Here is a 17,370-nt window from a genome sequence, read left to right as displayed (position 1 = left end):
AAAATAATAGAGCTTTTGAAAATGCGTTGAATGCTTTTTGAAGATGCTTTGAATATTCTTGTTGGCAAAGAATAAATATGCTATACATTGTTCCATCTGTTGTAGTAGTAGTGTATTGGAGTTTATGTGAAAGTTCCTCCCCTGTTTTGACTCCAATAAATAAGCCAGTCGCTTTCAATGCGGAAATGTACATGACTTGCCTCACTGTGACAATGACATAAGGAACGTTCCAAGAGGTACACGCGGAACCTAGGCTAATCATCGCACTAGAGATCGGTGTGGCAAGGCGCTCTGCGTTTGTTTAGAATTGTTGCATTGATATAGTGGCCGCCCACTGCATGCCATTTAAAAAGTTAAATTGACATCCCTAGCCGCCGCACGGATGGAGCACCTATCGAGGTTCGTAGGTCAGATGTCCTTGACAGATGACAGCAGAGCAGAGGGCATCATCTCATCGGAGTATAGTGTAAGTGAGAATCACCATACCTGTATATCAATTCAAATCAACTGTTATTGGTCACATACCCATGGTATATTCTCAGGTTATAATTCATTCCCATAGAAAGACAATAAGACCAGGTAATATTTTCAGATGAAAAAATATATATTATTTAAGGCATGTGCACAGCGCTTCATGGGACTTTTACATTGCAATTGTATTAATCTATTGATTGCAAATAACTGGTTGAAGAATGGCTAAAGATTGTGTGTACACTGTGCATGATGTACAACATCACAGGCTGCACATCATACACTGGTCCTGTTGTAGGTAAGGGTAGTACACCTGAGAGGTATGATGATTAAACAAAGGAAAAGTAGGCTACTGAATTGTTTGTTTGAATGTTAAATCTGCAAATCATGTTGGCTACTTGCTTTCTGTATAGTATAATGCAATGCATGTTGTAACTTGAATGCAATTAACAAAAACCTTCTTTCAAATCAGTTGCATCTGTCTTTAAGGCACATACAGAAGTGAGCCTTGCTTATTTAGTTTTGTTTTGACGTTACACTGAACTGAATAGCAAAATTTGCAGAAGTATATTTTGTTAAACTACTGTAGGCTATTGTTCTTCTTACATTTGAACCTCTGTAAGTGTTAAGATACAGTAGGTAGGCTAGTCCTTATTTTTCCTAATTTAGCTTCCAAAGTTCAAAAGTAAGTTATTTATTAACACTGAGGGAAACATTTCCTTGTTGCAGATAGTAAACTGTTGCGTAAGATTCTTTATTGACAATGTTCCATTGTGAGGGCTGCCAGTGCTTTTACATGCCAGCTTCAGGTTGTTTTCAATAAACATGATTCTGTTGACTGTTTGTACGTTGAATTAATGACCGAAATAGTAATACATGTGAACTATTTTCTAACCAGCCTCATTCAAATCAAGTCAAATTGTATTTGTCACATGCGCCAAATACAACAGTGAAATGCTTACTTACAAACGCTTAACCAACAATGCAGTTTTAAGAAGAAAAAATAAATAAAAGTAACTAATAATTAAAGAGCAGCAGGAAAATAACAATAGCGAGGCTATGTACAGGGGGTACAATGTGCGGGACACCGGTTAGTTGAGGTAATTGAGGTAATATGTACATGTAGGTAGAGTTATTAAAGTAACTTGGCATAGACAATAACAGAGAGTAGCAGCAGCGTAAAAGAGGGGGGGGGCAATGCATATAGTCTGGGTGGCCATTTGATTAGATGTTCAGGAGTCTTATGGCTTGGTGGTAGAAGCTGTTTAGAAGCCTCTTGGACCTAGACTTGGCGCTTCAGTACAGCTTTCCGTGCTGTAGCGGAGAGAACAGTCTTTGACTATGGTGGCTGGAGTCTTTGACAATTTTTAGGGCCTTCCTCTGACACCGCCTGGTGTAGATGTCCTGGATGGCAGGAAGCTTGGCCCCAGTGATGTACTGGGCCGTACGCACTACCCTCTGTAGTGCCTTGCGGTCAGAGGCCGAGTAGTTGCCATACCAGCCAATGATGCAACTCGTCAGGGTGCTCTCGATGGTGCAGCTGTAGAACCTTTTGAGATCTGAGGACCCATGCCAAATCTTTTCAGTCTCCTGAGGGGGAAAATATTTTTGTTGTGCCCTCTTCACGACTGCCTTGGTGTGCTTGGACCATGTCAGTTTGTTGGAGACTAAGGGACTAAGAATGTGCAAAGTGAGAAATGGTGGTAATGTAATAATGTAATTATGTCTATATTATGGCATGGGGAAAGCTGAGATATTGTATCAGTATAACTTCCGTCCCTATCTTCACCCAAATCTGGTCTTGAACTAGGGACCCTATGAACACAGCAACTGCCTCCCACGGAGCATCGTTACCTGTCGCTCAACAAAAGCCGCAGTGCAAGGGCAAGGGAATCAACTAGTTCAAGGTCTCAGCGCTAGTGATGTCAGCAATTGAACTGCCACTAGCGCACACAGCTAACTAGCTAGCCATTTCACACCGGTTACGTTATCACATGCAGTGCCTTCAGAAAGTATTCACACTCCTTGATTTTTTTTACACATTTTGTTGTGTTAAAGCCTGAATTTAAAATGGATTACATTTCTAAATGTTTACAAATTAATTGAAACTGAAAAGCTGAAATCTCTTGAGTCAATAAGTATTGAACCCATTTGTTATGGCAAGCCTAAATAAGTTCAGGAGTAAAAATGTGCTTAACAAGTCACATAATAAGTTGCATGGACTCACTCTGTGTGCAATAATAGTGTTTAACATGATTGTTGAATTACTACCTCATCTCTGTATGCCACGCATACAATTATCTGTCTTCTGTAAGGTCCCTCAGTCAAGCAGTGAATTTCAAACACAGATTCAACCACAAAGACCAGGGAGGTTTTCCAATGCCTTGCAAAGGTGCCCTATTGGTAATAAAAAATAAAAAATAATTATTATATCCCTTTGAGCATGGTGAAGTTATGAATTACACTTTGGATGGTATATCAATACACCCAGTCACTACAAAGAAACAGGTGTCCTTCCTAACTCAGTTGCCGGAGAGGAAGGAAACCGCTCAGGGATTTCACCCCAATGGTGACTTTAAAACAGTCACAGAGTTTAATGACTGTGATAGGAGAAAACTAAGGATGGATCAACAACATTGTAGTTACTCCACAATACTAACCTAATTGACAGAGTGAAAATAAGGAAGCTTGTACAGAATAAAAATATTCCAAAACGTGCATCCTGTTTGCAACAAGGCACTAAAGCACGGCTCTCCAACCGTGTTTCTGGAGAGCTACTGTCCTGTAGGTTTTAACTTTAACCCTAATTTAGCCCACCTGATTCTAATATTTATCTTCAACTGGGGTTGGAGTGAAAACCTACGGGAGGGTAGCTCTCCAGGAACAGGGTTGTAAAACAGTAAAGTAATACACAGGGTTGCAAAACACTAAAACACTAAAGTAATATTGCAAAACATTTGGCAAAACAATTATGTTTTTGTCCTGAATACAAAGTGTTATGTTTTGGGCAAATCAAATACAACACATTACTGAGTACCACTTTCCATATTAATTTCATATTTTCATGTTATGGGTATGCTTGTAATCGTTAAGGACTGGGAAGTTTTTCAGGATAAAAAAGAAACGTATTGGAACTAAACGCAGGCAAAATTCTAGTGGAAAACGTGATTCAGTCTGCTTTCCACCAGACACTGGGAGATGAATTCACCTTTCAGCAGGACAATAACCTAAAGAACAAGTCCAAATATTCACTGGATTTGCTTACCAAGATGATATTGAATGTTCCTCTGAGTGGCCTAGTTACAGTTTTAACTAAAATCGTCTTGAAAATCTATGACAAGACTTGAAAATGGCTGTCTAGCAATGATCAACAACCAACTTGACAGAGCTTGAAAAAAATGTACAAGAATAATGTGCAAATATTGTAAGATCCTGGTGTATAAAGCTCTTAGAGGCTTACCCAGAAAGACACAGCTGGAATCGCTGCCAAAAGTGATTTTAACATGTATTGACTCAGGGGTTTGAATACTTATCTAATCAAGATATATTTGTCATTTATTTTTTATTCATATTTAACAAACTTTAGAATTTTTCTTCCACTTCGACATTACAGAGTATTTTGTGTAGATCGTTTTTTTTGTGACAAAAGGGCTGAGGGAATATGGCTAGTATGTGGTTACTAATGTGTAAAGATTGGTTTCGTTGGACCCTACCTGAGACTTCCTACATTCAAGGTTTCTGCTCTCAATCTACTTCTACTTAATTACAGTTTCACAATCATGAAAGTTGCTCCTAACCTCATCTCAGCTTCCATGTCTCTTTGTGTTTGTAGAATATCCGTGATCGGACTTCCATCATCAAGAAAGATCTTGGCCTTACGACGAAAGCCGGGGCACTGAAGGAAAATGTAAAGAAGAATCGTTACAAAGACATTTTACCATGTAAGCACAATGATGGAGACTTAAAAAACGTTAGTGGTTTTTACTCTAATTGAAAATTAGATTCTTGCTTAATATTAAACTTATCTGAACAAAAACTCATATAATTTTATATAGATGACCAGACCCGTGTTCCCCTATCTCTACTGACGAATGACAATGATTCTGACTATATCAACGCCAGCTTCATTAAAGTACGGTATTGCCCTCTCTCATTCAGCAAGTCCTATTGCATTTCATTCAGCTCGGTCTGAAGCTGATTATTCTGCAATATGTCGTCTGTCCTCTAGGGTGCAACAGAGACCAGAAAATACATAGCGACCCAAGGACCTCTGAGGCACACTTTGGTTGACTTCTGGCAAATGATTTGGCAGTATGATGTAAAGGTAAGGAAGATTGCATTCAGCTTTCCTATAAATGTAGTACAGCTTGCACAGTAGCTCTGTTGCACAGATGAAGAATGGGAAAATTGTCTCCAAATGTAATATTACCTCTATTCCTCTCCCTGTTTTAGGTCATAATCATGGCTTGCAGAGAAATTGAAATGGGAAAGGTAAATGCCCTTTTAGTCACATTTTAATAAAGTGGAAGTGTGAACATATTATTGTACTGTATCATTTATCAACTTTGGTGCTTCTGTCCACTTGACTCATAATGGTTGTTTTTTTTTCACTGTCTTTTTTTAGAAAAAGTGTGAGCGCTATTGGACAACTGTCAAGGAAACAACCCCCTTTGGTCCCTTTATTGTCTCAAATGTAAGTTTTTGTTGATATATCTTCATTATATTGTATACTGTGAAGATACACAGACCACAGAGAATTTCTAGCAGCATTGACACAACTTTCAGTTGATCCAGATTTATCTTCTTAGTTGTATTACTATTCAGGAGTAGTCCCAGACAGACGGGTTGCCTCCCACAATGTTACCAATATTCCAGCATGCACAGAGCGCTGTCCCACTAGGCACAGATGTCAATTTAATGTATATTTCACATTGGTTAAGTGACATATCATTGAAATTATTCAACCAGTGTTTGCCCAGTGGGGTTGTTTTTTAGTCTGGGTTTTCCGAGAATATTCATGAAGACTTCCCTTTTTACCCCACATCCAGTTCCTGTGTACTAAGTTTACTCAGTTTGGTTATTTCATGGCATATTGACCCACATGTTGTTGTCTGCATGAAATCACAGGCACCTGTTCCAGGAAACACTAGAACATTTTTAACTGAAATGTTATCATGTTTTTACAGCTTGAGGAATCCAACCCAAATGAGGAAGTAGTCTTGAGGACTCTGACTGTGAGATATCATAATGTAAGTGTCCAACTGTGAAAAGGGTATTATTTTGTGTTATTTTCCATCAGCAGTGCTAGTCAAAGAATTCTTCAATATCGTAGAAAAATAAATCAGTGTTATTTTCCAACAATCATTATCCACATTGGGTAATCTCACATTATGTGTTGGCATCCAGGAAGTTGAATGAGCGGGAGCCAGTGAAGTCATATGCAAACCATGTTTTCTGTTTGTCTAGGAAACACGGACTGTCTCTCAATTCCAATACACAGCTTGGCCTGATCATGACATTCCATACACAGCTGGAGGTATTTTAGAAATGATGGATATGGCTCGCAAAGCCCAGGGAAACAACGCTAGCCCTGTTCTCATCCACTGCAGGTCTGTTTGTCCCCTATACATGACATACAGCACAGCCCCTATGATTACTGTCTGCCCAGTGGACTTGTTGTGCTCCGAGAGGAAATTGTCATGCACAGAAACAGACTATGATCCATATGTCCATTAAAATTCATCAATGCATATCATTCAATGTTGTTTATCACAAGGCCACATGTACTCCTTGTGCTACATGCGTTTTAATGATGCCATTTAGATGGGCTCCTGAGTGGCGCAGAGGTCTAAGGCACTGCATCTCAGTGCCAGAGGCATCACTACAGACCCTGGTTCAATCCTGGGGTGTATCACTACCGGCCATTATAGGGCGGCGCACAATTGGCCCAGCGTCGTCTGGGTTTGGCCTGGGTAGGCCGTCATTGTATTTAAGAATTTGTTCTTAACTGACTTGCCTAGTTAAATAAAGATAAATTGAGATATGTTAAATATTCAGGACCTGATGGGGTCCACCGTGTCATATCCAGACTTGTGGACTTCTCAGGTAATGTTTAAGTATTATCAGAGACTGAATGGAGCAGGTCATGTATTTGGTTGTGTTTTGTATTTTCAGTGCTGGTTGTGGAAGAACAGGGGTGATTTGTGCCCTGGATTATGTTCATGATCTTCTTGTGACAAAGGTATTACTTATGTTCACTGCATTACATTGATGGCATCATTTAGGGAATTGGTTTTACAAGACCTTTGCAGACTGCAACTAAGAACAATAATACTTGTAAAAAAAATAATGTTGGTGGGTCTGAGTGTTTTGGCTAATGCATTCTCATATTTCTCCACCAGCAAATCAAAGGAGATTTCAATATCATGAAGATTGTAGTGGAACTAAGGAGACAGAGGCCATCAGCTGTTCAGACAAAGGTATTTTATTATCAGACAGAATTACATATGACAAATTGTGTTTATTTTCTGCAGGGTGTTATATATCATGCATTAAATACTGTAATTCTCTCCTGTGGAAATGATGTCTTCAATCATATTTTTTCCATCCTTCCACCCAGGAGCAGTATCAGTTTGTGTTTTCTGCCGTGGCTTACATGTTTGAGAAGGCTTTACGGTCACCTGAGAACAACTACCAGAATCTCACCAAGGTAAGACAGAAACAATTATCAGGTTTTTGTAATTGCTATCTCCAACCGACAGATGTCAGCCTTTCTAAAGGCAAAATACAACACAGTATTCAACACATGCCGTACTAGCATTCATGTTCAAGCAAGCTTTACTAGAACAATAAGACATGAGAGGGCATGTAGTATTATGGGGATTATTGGCACGTCTGTGTTGCGGTCAGATGCTGCGTTTACACAGGCAGCCCAATTCAGATCTTTTGCTCGGTCAGATCAGATCTTTTGCCAATAATTGGGCAAAAGATCAGAATTGGGCTGCGTGCTCACAATATGTCAGTTTGTCTGTTATTAAAAATAGTAACTAACAAAGGCCCTGTCTTTTCCTTGTGTCATCCATTTAATCTGATCATATTATACTTCCATCTGATATTTCAATGTGATGAGTGGAGTAAAAATAACCTAAAAAAATGTTCCGCAGGAAACCAGCCATCACGCTTCCTCTCTATGCAAATATTGGCACATAGAAGATGATTGTTCACACATTTTCATACAGAGCCTGAACTTTAGAGACACAGTCCTATACCTCTCTGGTCCTAAACGGCTTATTTTGTTGTTACTAGAGCAACCAACCTCTCTATGATGACGTTGAGTTTGTGAAGACCTCTCCACCGATAACATCAGCCATCGCTCAGCCACTTGAAAAAAGGTAGGAGCGAGTATTCTTTCTTTGTTCAGTCTGATGTGTGATGTGCATCGACATACACACAATAACAACAGTTTCTGACTTTAATAAGCAGCCTGAGATAATGGTATACCACAGTAAGGTGCTTCGATACAATGTGGAGATGTTGACTTTCAGTTTGAGAGAGCGAGAAAGAGAGGGAGAGAGAGAGAGAGAGAGAGAGAGAGACAGAGGCAGATAGAGAGAGAGAGAGAGAGAGAGAGAAAGACACTTAGGGAGCTTCCTGTTTTGCACAAGTGATTCTATTGTCATCTATTTCAGTTGGCTGTACAACAGGGTTTTGTGTTTGTTGGGTGTGTAGTTTTAGTGTACATAAGCTTATCAATACCAAGTCATTTATTCATATTTTAATTGATTGATTAAGTAGACTATTACATAATACAGTAGATATGATATGTACCTGCCTTGACAATCAAGAAAACACTATTAAAGTTGCAGTATGTAACTGTTGGGTCAAATATACACTACCGTTTAAAAGTTTGGGGTCACTTAGAAATGTCCTTGTTTTGAAAGAAAGGCTCATTTTTTGTCCATTAAAATCACATCAAATTGATCAGAAATACAGTGTAGACATTGTTAATGTTGTAAATTACTATTGTAGCTGGAAATGGCAGATTTTTTATGGAATATCTTCATAGGCGTACAGACGGCCATTATCAGCAACCATATATTTCAAGCAGTTTAGTGCAATGATTCAATGACACTATACTGTCACGACTTCCGCCGAGGTTGGTCCCTCTCCTTGTTCGGGCGGCGGTCGACGTCACCGGCCTTCTAGCCATCGCCGATCCACTTTTCATTTTCCATTTGTTTTGTCTTTGTTTTACACACCTGGTTTCAATCCCCCAATCACTTGTTCATTATTTAACCCTCTGTTCCCCCATGGTTGTTTGTGAGTGATTGTTTTTTGTATTGCGGTCTGTATTTGTGGCCTTGTATTTATTAACGTGTTTGTTATTTTTATTGAGTAAAATTGCGACATTACTCATATCTGCTGTCCTGTGCCTGACTCTTCTACACCAGCTACACACAGACGCATTACATATACTTGCTTGTTTTGTCACAGAAACTGAAATTAAGCTAGTTTTAGCAACCAGGAAATGGCTGAGCGATTGCTGCATAGTGCACCTTTAATATTGCTAAATGTACAATATATTCAAATACAGTGTTGTCGTACACGTTGAAGATCGTGAAGTGAAAAGGAATTTAAGCTAGTTATTGTTAGTTACATTTTACAGAACTTTAGGGAAACATGATTCATGAATCAGAAGGATTTCACCATTCCTGTACTACTAAACATTCATCATGCTGCAGAGGAAGTGGCACATTGGGCTGTTAAACATCACTTTCACATCCTCTTTCCTCCCTCCCAGATGTTCAACTGTTACCAAGAACCCGTCAGCTCGTATCACAGGCTTAAACACAAATTATCTATATCTCTGTTAACATGGTCAAAGAGTCAGTAGGAAATCAGTATTGTAACATTGATTAAAAATGTCAATCTTATTTTCTATACCGATATACTAATGGTAAAAATCCACTGTGGAAGCCCCAGAAAGAAAACAGACTAGATAATGAAAATTCAGTCATATGTATAATAGTTATGGCCATCTAGTGTGTAGAGCAGAAACAATAAGGCCACATTTGTACTTTTAGCTTCTCACTGTTGATGGAATTATGGATGTCTACTCCTCTTTAGAAATTCTAGTGTGCAGCCCAGAGCGCCTCAACTGTGCCAGCAGAATATGGATGACACCTATGCTGTGGTCAACAAGTCCAAACAGCTTCCGTCACCAGCCTCTTCCTCAACTCTTCCGGCCGCTCTCCATCACTATGACAACGCAGAGCTGAGCACCCTGAAATGCCCCGCCACTGCTCTCTACAGCACGGTTAAGCCCAAGAGCAGGTGTCCTCCAGCCAATCCACCTCCAGCAGCCTCACCCATATATGACACAGCTAAACCAGCCAATCACAGGCTAGCTGAGGCCACGTTAGGGAAGGAACAGAGTGGCTATGAACAGGTCACAGGTGAGAGCATTTTAGGGAGACCAATGTGAGGCCAGCTCTGATTTTGTTTTAGTCATTATGCCCTGCAAAGAATATCCAGTCTTTTAGAAGAGCACTGTAATCTAGATCTAGTAACCTCAGTCCAATAGTGTGAAACTGGAGAAATTGTGTAATGTTTATTTACGAGGGCGTACACTGTCATTTTAAGTAATAAATCAATGCGAAAAGTAATTTGAGTCCTACATTGACCACAAAGGAGCAATATTTGTTTTCCATCTTCATTCAGTTTCTTGACAGTAACAATTCCTTGACAGCCATATTGAGCTGTTTATGTGGGAAATGTTTTACTGATTCTTACTGTTTGCTTTTCTCTAGCTGAGCATCATTCCTCGACGGGAGATGACTATGAATATGTCTCAAATCCCATCAAAGACCTGACCAACAGCTGTACTCCTGGTAGCATGGGTGAATATCTGCTTGTGTTTGTGATACTGTTATCCAATGCCATTTTACTGTTACTATCCCATGCCAGTATAGCTACCCAATGTAAAATCCATTTCCTCAGAATCTCATGATAATTGTGACTGGATGTCAAAACAAGGCTATGTAAACTGTTGAATGTACTTGCAGGTGCCTTCAACTAATCCCAAACACATTTCTCAACTGTTCCTCAGGCTTCAACTGTCGCATTAAGAAACCCAAAGGGCCTCGGGATACCCCAGCAGACTGGAGTCATGTGGAGAGATGATACAGCAGCCATATACCAGTTTATTCAACGTTTTACATGTTTTAGAAGCAGTGGGAATGGGCTCTTTCATAGAGGTTTTTAACTTGCTGTGAACACCTCTATGGGATCTTTCTTTTATAACCCGTTTGAGTTGGTATATTTTTCAGATCATTTGTACCACTTCTTTATTTATTGTGATTGATATTACTGATGAAAAAAATAATATATATTATGAAACATCTTTCCATTCTGAGACAGGTATTGTTTTTGGATACTACACAGGTTTTGGATCCTAACCTAAGGTTCTTCAGCTGTCCCCATAGGAGAAGCCTTTAAAGAACCATTTTTGGTTCCAGGTAGAACCCTTTCCACAGAGGAACCCTGAAGGATTACACCTGTAACCAGAAATGATTCTTCAAAGAGTTATCCTATGGGGACAGTCGAAGAACCCTTTTGGATCTCTTTTCTTCTAAGAGTGTAATTACCAAATTGAAGTTCAAAGTGGTGCAATGGTGTGACGGTACTAACCAACAGGGGGCACTATAGTAACATGGGATAATGAGCTTGTCAAAATTAACGAAACAGGTATTGTAAAATGTTTTTTCACAGGTATTTATTTGATGTCTACTCATTTCTGGTGACAAGGACTTACAATAAATCTTTGTATTAGGCCTGCTTACTTACCACAGTCATTGCAGCATACATGTAGATACAACAAATGTTCTGGTGATCACATTAAAAACAATGTGCTTTACTTGAAAGCACTTTGCTGAACATTCTGTGCTGAACATTCTGTGCTGAACATTCTGTGCTGAACATTCTGTGCTGGAAATACCAGCTTTGAAGATTGACCTCTGACGTCTGTGGCTATGCTGATATTGTGTTTCAGTCACGGAAATCAATCGAAACACAACTTCTTACACTCTGAAATGAACATCTGTGTATCTGCCAGATACCAAGCTGATACTCTGTCTGCAAAAAGCAACAACAAAAAACGGAGAGAAGTCTCTCTGGAGATTAAGTCAGCAATGCACTTAAATATCTAACATTGTAGTCTACGTTTTTGTTTACCTTTATTTAACTAGGCAAGTCAGTTAAGAACAAATTCTTATTTACAATGACGGCCTACACAAGCCAAACCCGGATGACGCTGGACCAATTGTGCGCCGCCCTATGGGACTCCTAATCACGGCCGGTTGTGATACAGCCTGGATTCAAACCAGTGTCTGTAGTGACACCTCTAGCACTAAGATGCAGTGCCTTAGACCTCTGTGCCACTCAGGAGTTTAAATGTGTGGTCTTATGTCATGTTCCTATAGAAAGTTGCCCATAAGAAAACAATGTTTAACCCAGCCGTGGAGACCCAACGCTGGGACGAGCGTGTGTGATAGACACTTGAGGGGGTGTTGGTAATGGCCACTCTGTGTTCTAGTTGGCAGTGCATGTGGGATGTCAAGGGTTTAAACTCGGCTGGATGGCTAATCCCATTCAACAGATGCTAATGTGAAAAGACAATCTAATGACCTGTACCATGGCTTCTCAACCCAAGCCTCCAGCTATCTCATAGCAACCCTTCACCCAGATTTAGCCACCACACACACACACACACACACACACACAAACACACAAACACACACACATTAAAATGCACTAAAGCAAATCAATATTTTGACCTTTTTTCATCATTATTTGCTGCTGTGTCTGATGTATTGACTGGTGATATTAAATCTCCCTTTAGGGGATCAATAGAAACCTTACCTTATTATAACGTCATGAAAATGAATCAGAACAAAATGAGCCTCTACAAATTATAGTAACTGTCATACTGAGTGGGACGTATTTAATACATCAGACTAAGAAAAGTAGATACAGATGTAGGATCTTAATTTGATCACTCTTTTGTTGCTGAGTATTTTCCTGCACCAAAATGCAGATGACCTTTGTGATTTACATACATTCCCTGAAAACCCACACTAACACATGGTTGCATTAACAGTATTTAACTTTTTATGTAGCCTATACTTTTGGCCAGCTAATAGCCTTACCACCAATCAAGCAACATTATGGACGAAACGTTAAAATCCGTTTGCTACAAGATTGTTTTGCTGTGACGATATAGGTCATATTAAGATCCTACATATGTATCTGGGTAGCATTACATTAAAATGTCACATTTTTTTGGTATTTTTTAGCTATTTAGAATGGATGTTTCAGAAGTTTGTTAATGTTTCCGGAGAGTACAACACAGAGAAAGTGTAAATACCACCCTCTTAGGACACAATTGTTTCTCGTTATAACCAAAAAGTGTTAACAATAGTCTGGGGCCATTGTGTAAGCTCCAGACATATTAGGAGGAAGCATTTGGAAATTGATCCTGATCTGTTTAGTCTTTTTACGAGCAAAAAAAGTATTGATTGGTCGATACCTTGCATCTGATTTCATTTCCCATCTGTTTTCTTGCTGAAATTACCATTCATTACATTCAGGCAAATATATTTTACAGTAAGACCTTTGCTATCTTCCAGATCAAATATCAAGGAAAGAAATCCATATATGAATAAAGAAAAAGAACATTCTGTGTGAAATGAGTATAAGGGAGAGGGAGGGTTAAGATTCCAAGATGAGCCCAGGCCTTTGTGACTAGGTGTGTTGGTATTGATTGAATAGGGCAAGTTTTGGATGTATCTTGCTCTGAGCTGCAGACGGTTAGAGCCAGAAGAAGTGAAGTAGGGGGGTGCAGGAGTGAAAGGGAGTTAGTTTGGACTGGTGTCAAAAGGTCTGTAAGACAGGAAGGAGGGAGGGGTAGAGGCTGGTTTTAATTAAAGACCTGGCAGGACTGGACGCTCAGTAGTTTGACTCTGGTGAAAAGAGGCGAAAGTTCAATAGCTGTAATGTAATCCACCTAATTACATGTATTATTTATTTTACATTATGACACTTCCAAACCAACAGAAAGTCCACTGGATTACGCCATAGCGATGGAATGTGCCGTGAGTGACAGTGCACCTTTAAGGATTTTCAGGATCTGGGCATTCTGTAGCATTCTCAGAATAACTCTGAGATAAAACATTGTCCAAGGAATGAAACACATTTATAAAGAGTAAACACAGAAGATAAATATTTGGTAACTTTTTGAACGAGTATGCTAGGCCTCCCTTTCTGTTGTCTCCGTGTTCACTGACTCACTCCTCTCTGTCTCAATGTTTTCCTGTCTCAGGGCCTTTGTCAGTTCTCTCTAGCCTTCAAACTGTAATCTAAAATGTGTCACCATCCCTGGATGTGTTTTTTTTCATTATTCAATTGATATGGGATTAAGGAAAATGACATTTTAGAGCCGAGGAGTAACTGATTCACTCCTCTTCAGTTTGAGAATGCCTATGAGTTGGCCTCTCTGGGGCAAAGAGCTGGTGTGTAGGAGGTTTGGGAATGTACTTTGATTACAGCAAAGGATGCTGGTAGAGCAGGCAGGACCTGTGGTTACAGTGGATTATACTCCCGCTGAAATGTGTACATACTGTGCTCTGCCCTGCCTCACTCCCCCATCTCTCTCTCTCACTCTCTCTCTCTCTGATATCTCTCTCTGTCCATCATTCTCTCTCTTCAACCACAAAGTACAGCTCTTTCTGTAGCTGAAGCAGAGGGGTGGCACAGAGAGCTGGAACGGGGTGAGTGTGCTGCGTGGCAGTGGCTTTGTGGATGCAGCTTCAAGACTTGGGCTGTTGGCTCAAAGAGTGGAAAGGAGACCACAGGCATGATTTGGATTTCAAGTGGAAAGGCCTGTGTATCAGTGAACGACAGCTGCTTACCAAATTGCCACTCACTTAATACCATCCATTACCTACTGTCCAATACCTATGACATGACGCCCTGAGCACAGACAATCTGTATTGAACGATCACCATACATAGGTATGAGTGGGTTGCAAAATCCCGGGAACTTTCAATAAATTCCCTGGTTTCTGGATTTCCTGCTTATTCCCTTCTTATTCTGGGGATCCTCCAACTGGGATTTCAGGAAAACCAGGAAATTCTGAAACCCTATGTATAACTATACATTATTATACCTCCATTATGATCTCTATAGCAACAATACATCTGTGTTTTCTGCAACAACAATACTCCATTTGTTGAGCCGTTGTTTATCGTTGGCTCTAGCCTATTAGCATTCCCAATATCACTGTAGATACTGCTGTATTTACTGTAGATCACAGATCACAGATGGCACCTTAACTGGGGAGGACGGCTCATAGTAATGGCTGGAACAGAATAAATGGAATGCTATCAGAACACATCAAACACGTGGTTTCCATCTTCGATACCATTCCATTCACGCCATCCTCCCCTCAGCAGCCTCCTGTGCTGTAGATTCTTTTGGCATCTCGGGTTATGAGTTTGACTCAATATATTGCCACAAGTAATTTCTTGTCATTCGAGTAGCAAAACGCATGGATAACTTTGCCAGACATATATACAGAGTTTAGTGGGAACTGAAAAGTAATCCCCCCCCCCCCCCCCCCCCCCCCGAATATCCAACAAACTGGAATAGTGTGAATACTGCTGTTGGGACACAGCACAAATAATTGTTGCTTAGCAACTGTTTCAGCTCCACTTGAAAGTTTTCTTGTTTTTTTTTGCAATAAGATTTAAACTTTAGTGAACTGCAGTTATGAGACACAGTGCACTACGCTTGTATTTATTTATTACTGTGCATCGTCACACTTGATAAGTGTTTTCTCATGTTACATTTTAAGTTTGAGTTTGAGATCAGTTGTTTTCCATTACAAACTCAGGCAAACAAACACATTCGAAAGAAAATGAGCACATAAACCACTACAGGAAAGGCCCCAAAAATATGCCTGTTCGATGTACAGGACTACTGGCTTGGTTTTAACGAGACCTTTCATGAGATACAGGCTCAACCAGTCAAATTGTTCCCTCTCCACCTCGCTGTGGTTCGGGGAGGAGGAGGGGGCTCTCTGTGGTCTGGACCCTCTAAACTACACACATGATTTCACTAACAGCTGTAGTGGCTTATTGAGGCCAGATGTGAGGCTCATGAGACTGAAGCTGCAGCGTTGGGGAAAGAGCAGCCTGGGGACAGGCCTAAGCACTCAGAAGTCAATAGAGAGGGGCATTGTCATGCATGCTGCAACACTTTTTATGGTGACTTGAGCAAATTAACAGGGAGTAGGCATCAATTTACACGTAGATTCCCCCGTAATAGTAAAATGTTTTGTTTGCCAAGTCTCTCTCTGTCTGTGTGTGTGTGTGTGTGTGTGTGTGTGTGTGTGTGTGTGTGTGTGTGTGTGTGTGTGCGTGCGTGCGTGCGTGCGTGCGTGCGTGCGTGCGTGCCATGAACATTTCCAACTTGACTTGTTTTACAAAGAAAAACAACAGGGGAATGCTGATTTCTGTTTGATCCCTGGAAATGCCCATTAACGATTTTGGATGTAAAAATATGATGTGAGAGTTGAACTCGGCAGAGCAGTTTGGAACTCTCTTTCTTATTTGTCTATTAACTAATTTACTGCCTGGTGATGTCAGGCAGGCAAAAACTCCAGGCAAAAATTTCAGGCAGTCTTTTCAAACAGCTCTTACACTAACAGCTCTGACATTAATTTTCACAATTTCACAGTATTATTCCAACATCATAGTGTGGAAATATAAAACACAGGGCCTTTAAGACATGTCTCAAGACGTTTTGAGACACAGGTGATGGCTGGGTATGTAGGTTGGCTTCTGTACCAGCATAATGCTTTAAAATGATATTCTAGTACAGCTGAAGGTTTTGGCAAAGACAGAGAAGAGCTGAGGATGTCTGTTTCACTCAGTGACCATTTTTTTATTGATTAAATAATCCAAACACATTCTGTCAGCACAAGAAGAATGTTGTCTTACCCTGGAGACATTTGACTATCTGCTATGACTGAGTGTGCAAAGCTGTCATCAAGGCAAAGGGTGGCTACTTGGAAGAATCTAAAAATGTTAAATATATTTTTATTTGTTTAACACTTTTTTGGTTACTACATGATTCCATATGTGTTATTTCATAGTTTTGATGTCTTCACTATTATTCTAACTATTATTCTACAATGTAGAAAATAGTAAAAAAATAAAGAAAACCCCGTGAATGAGTAGGTGTGTCCAAACTTTTGACTGGTACTGTATATATTAACTAATTTGTTTGATTTTTACACTCCTATAGCCACTGGGGGGCAGTGGTGGCTTCTATGGGGTAGAGTGCAGTTTCAACCACATCACTCAAACAGAGGCAGCCTCTCAGGCTGACTGACTGACTGACTACAACACAGGCTAATGTTTAACACTGGCCATAATGTTTCCAACCTCTGAAATTGCCGTCATAATTTCTAATATCAAAGGCTGAATTGAAAATATTAATGGCTGCTTAAATTATTTATTGATATTGAGGTTAATGAAGTTTAAATGCAGCAATCATAACAATATAAACTATATTTACAAAAGTATGTGGACACGCCTTCAAATTAGTGGATTCGGCTATTCCAGCCACACCCGTTGCTGACAGGTGTATTAAATTGAGCACACACCCATGCAATCTCCATAGACAAACATTGGCAGTAGGATGGCCATACTGAAGAGCTCAGTGACTTTCAACGTGACACCGTCATAGAATGCCACCTTTCCAACAAGTCAGTTCGTAAAATTTCTGCCCTGCTAGAACTGCCCCGGTCAACTTTAATTGCTGTTATTGTGAAGTAGG

At 39.9% G+C, this 17,370-nt stretch overlaps 1 protein-coding gene across 1 annotated transcript; it reads left to right on the top strand.

Annotated features, from left to right (window-relative positions):
• Positions 1–176: 176 nt before the first annotated feature.
• On the top strand, positions 177–11,411 carry LOC115168580 (tyrosine-protein phosphatase non-receptor type 18). The gene is made up of 15 exons (XM_029723982.1): positions 177–466; positions 4,304–4,412; positions 4,527–4,603; positions 4,700–4,795; positions 4,924–4,962; positions 5,096–5,164; positions 5,658–5,720; positions 5,938–6,080; positions 6,646–6,712; positions 6,873–6,950; positions 7,091–7,180; positions 7,777–7,862; positions 9,598–9,926; positions 10,281–10,370; positions 10,580–11,411. The coding sequence occupies exons 1-15, from the start codon at positions 383–385 to the stop codon at positions 10,651–10,653; spliced, it is 1,494 nt and encodes a 497-aa protein (XP_029579842.1). The 5' UTR covers positions 177–382; the 3' UTR covers positions 10,654–11,411.
• The last annotated feature ends 5,959 nt before the right edge of the window (positions 11,412–17,370 follow it).

The sequence above is a fragment of the Salmo trutta genome, chromosome 30 (assembly GCF_901001165.1).
Source record: "Salmo trutta chromosome 30, fSalTru1.1, whole genome shotgun sequence".
NCBI lineage: Eukaryota > Metazoa > Chordata > Actinopteri > Salmoniformes > Salmonidae > Salmo > Salmo trutta.
This window is presented reverse-complemented; position numbering and strand designations above follow the sequence as displayed.

Coding starts and splice junctions, on each gene's coding strand:
- LOC115168580 (XM_029723982.1), top strand. CDS start 383: ATGGAGCACCTATCGAGGTTCGTAGGTCAGATGTCCTTGACAGATGAC. Junction 6,951..7,090: donor CATCAGCTGTTCAGACAAAG/GTATTTTATTAT, acceptor CCTTCCACCCAG/GAGCAGTATCAGTTTGTGTT. Junction 7,863..9,597: donor GCTCAGCCACTTGAAAAAAG/GTAGGAGCGAGT, acceptor ACTCCTCTTTAG/AAATTCTAGTGTGCAGCCCA.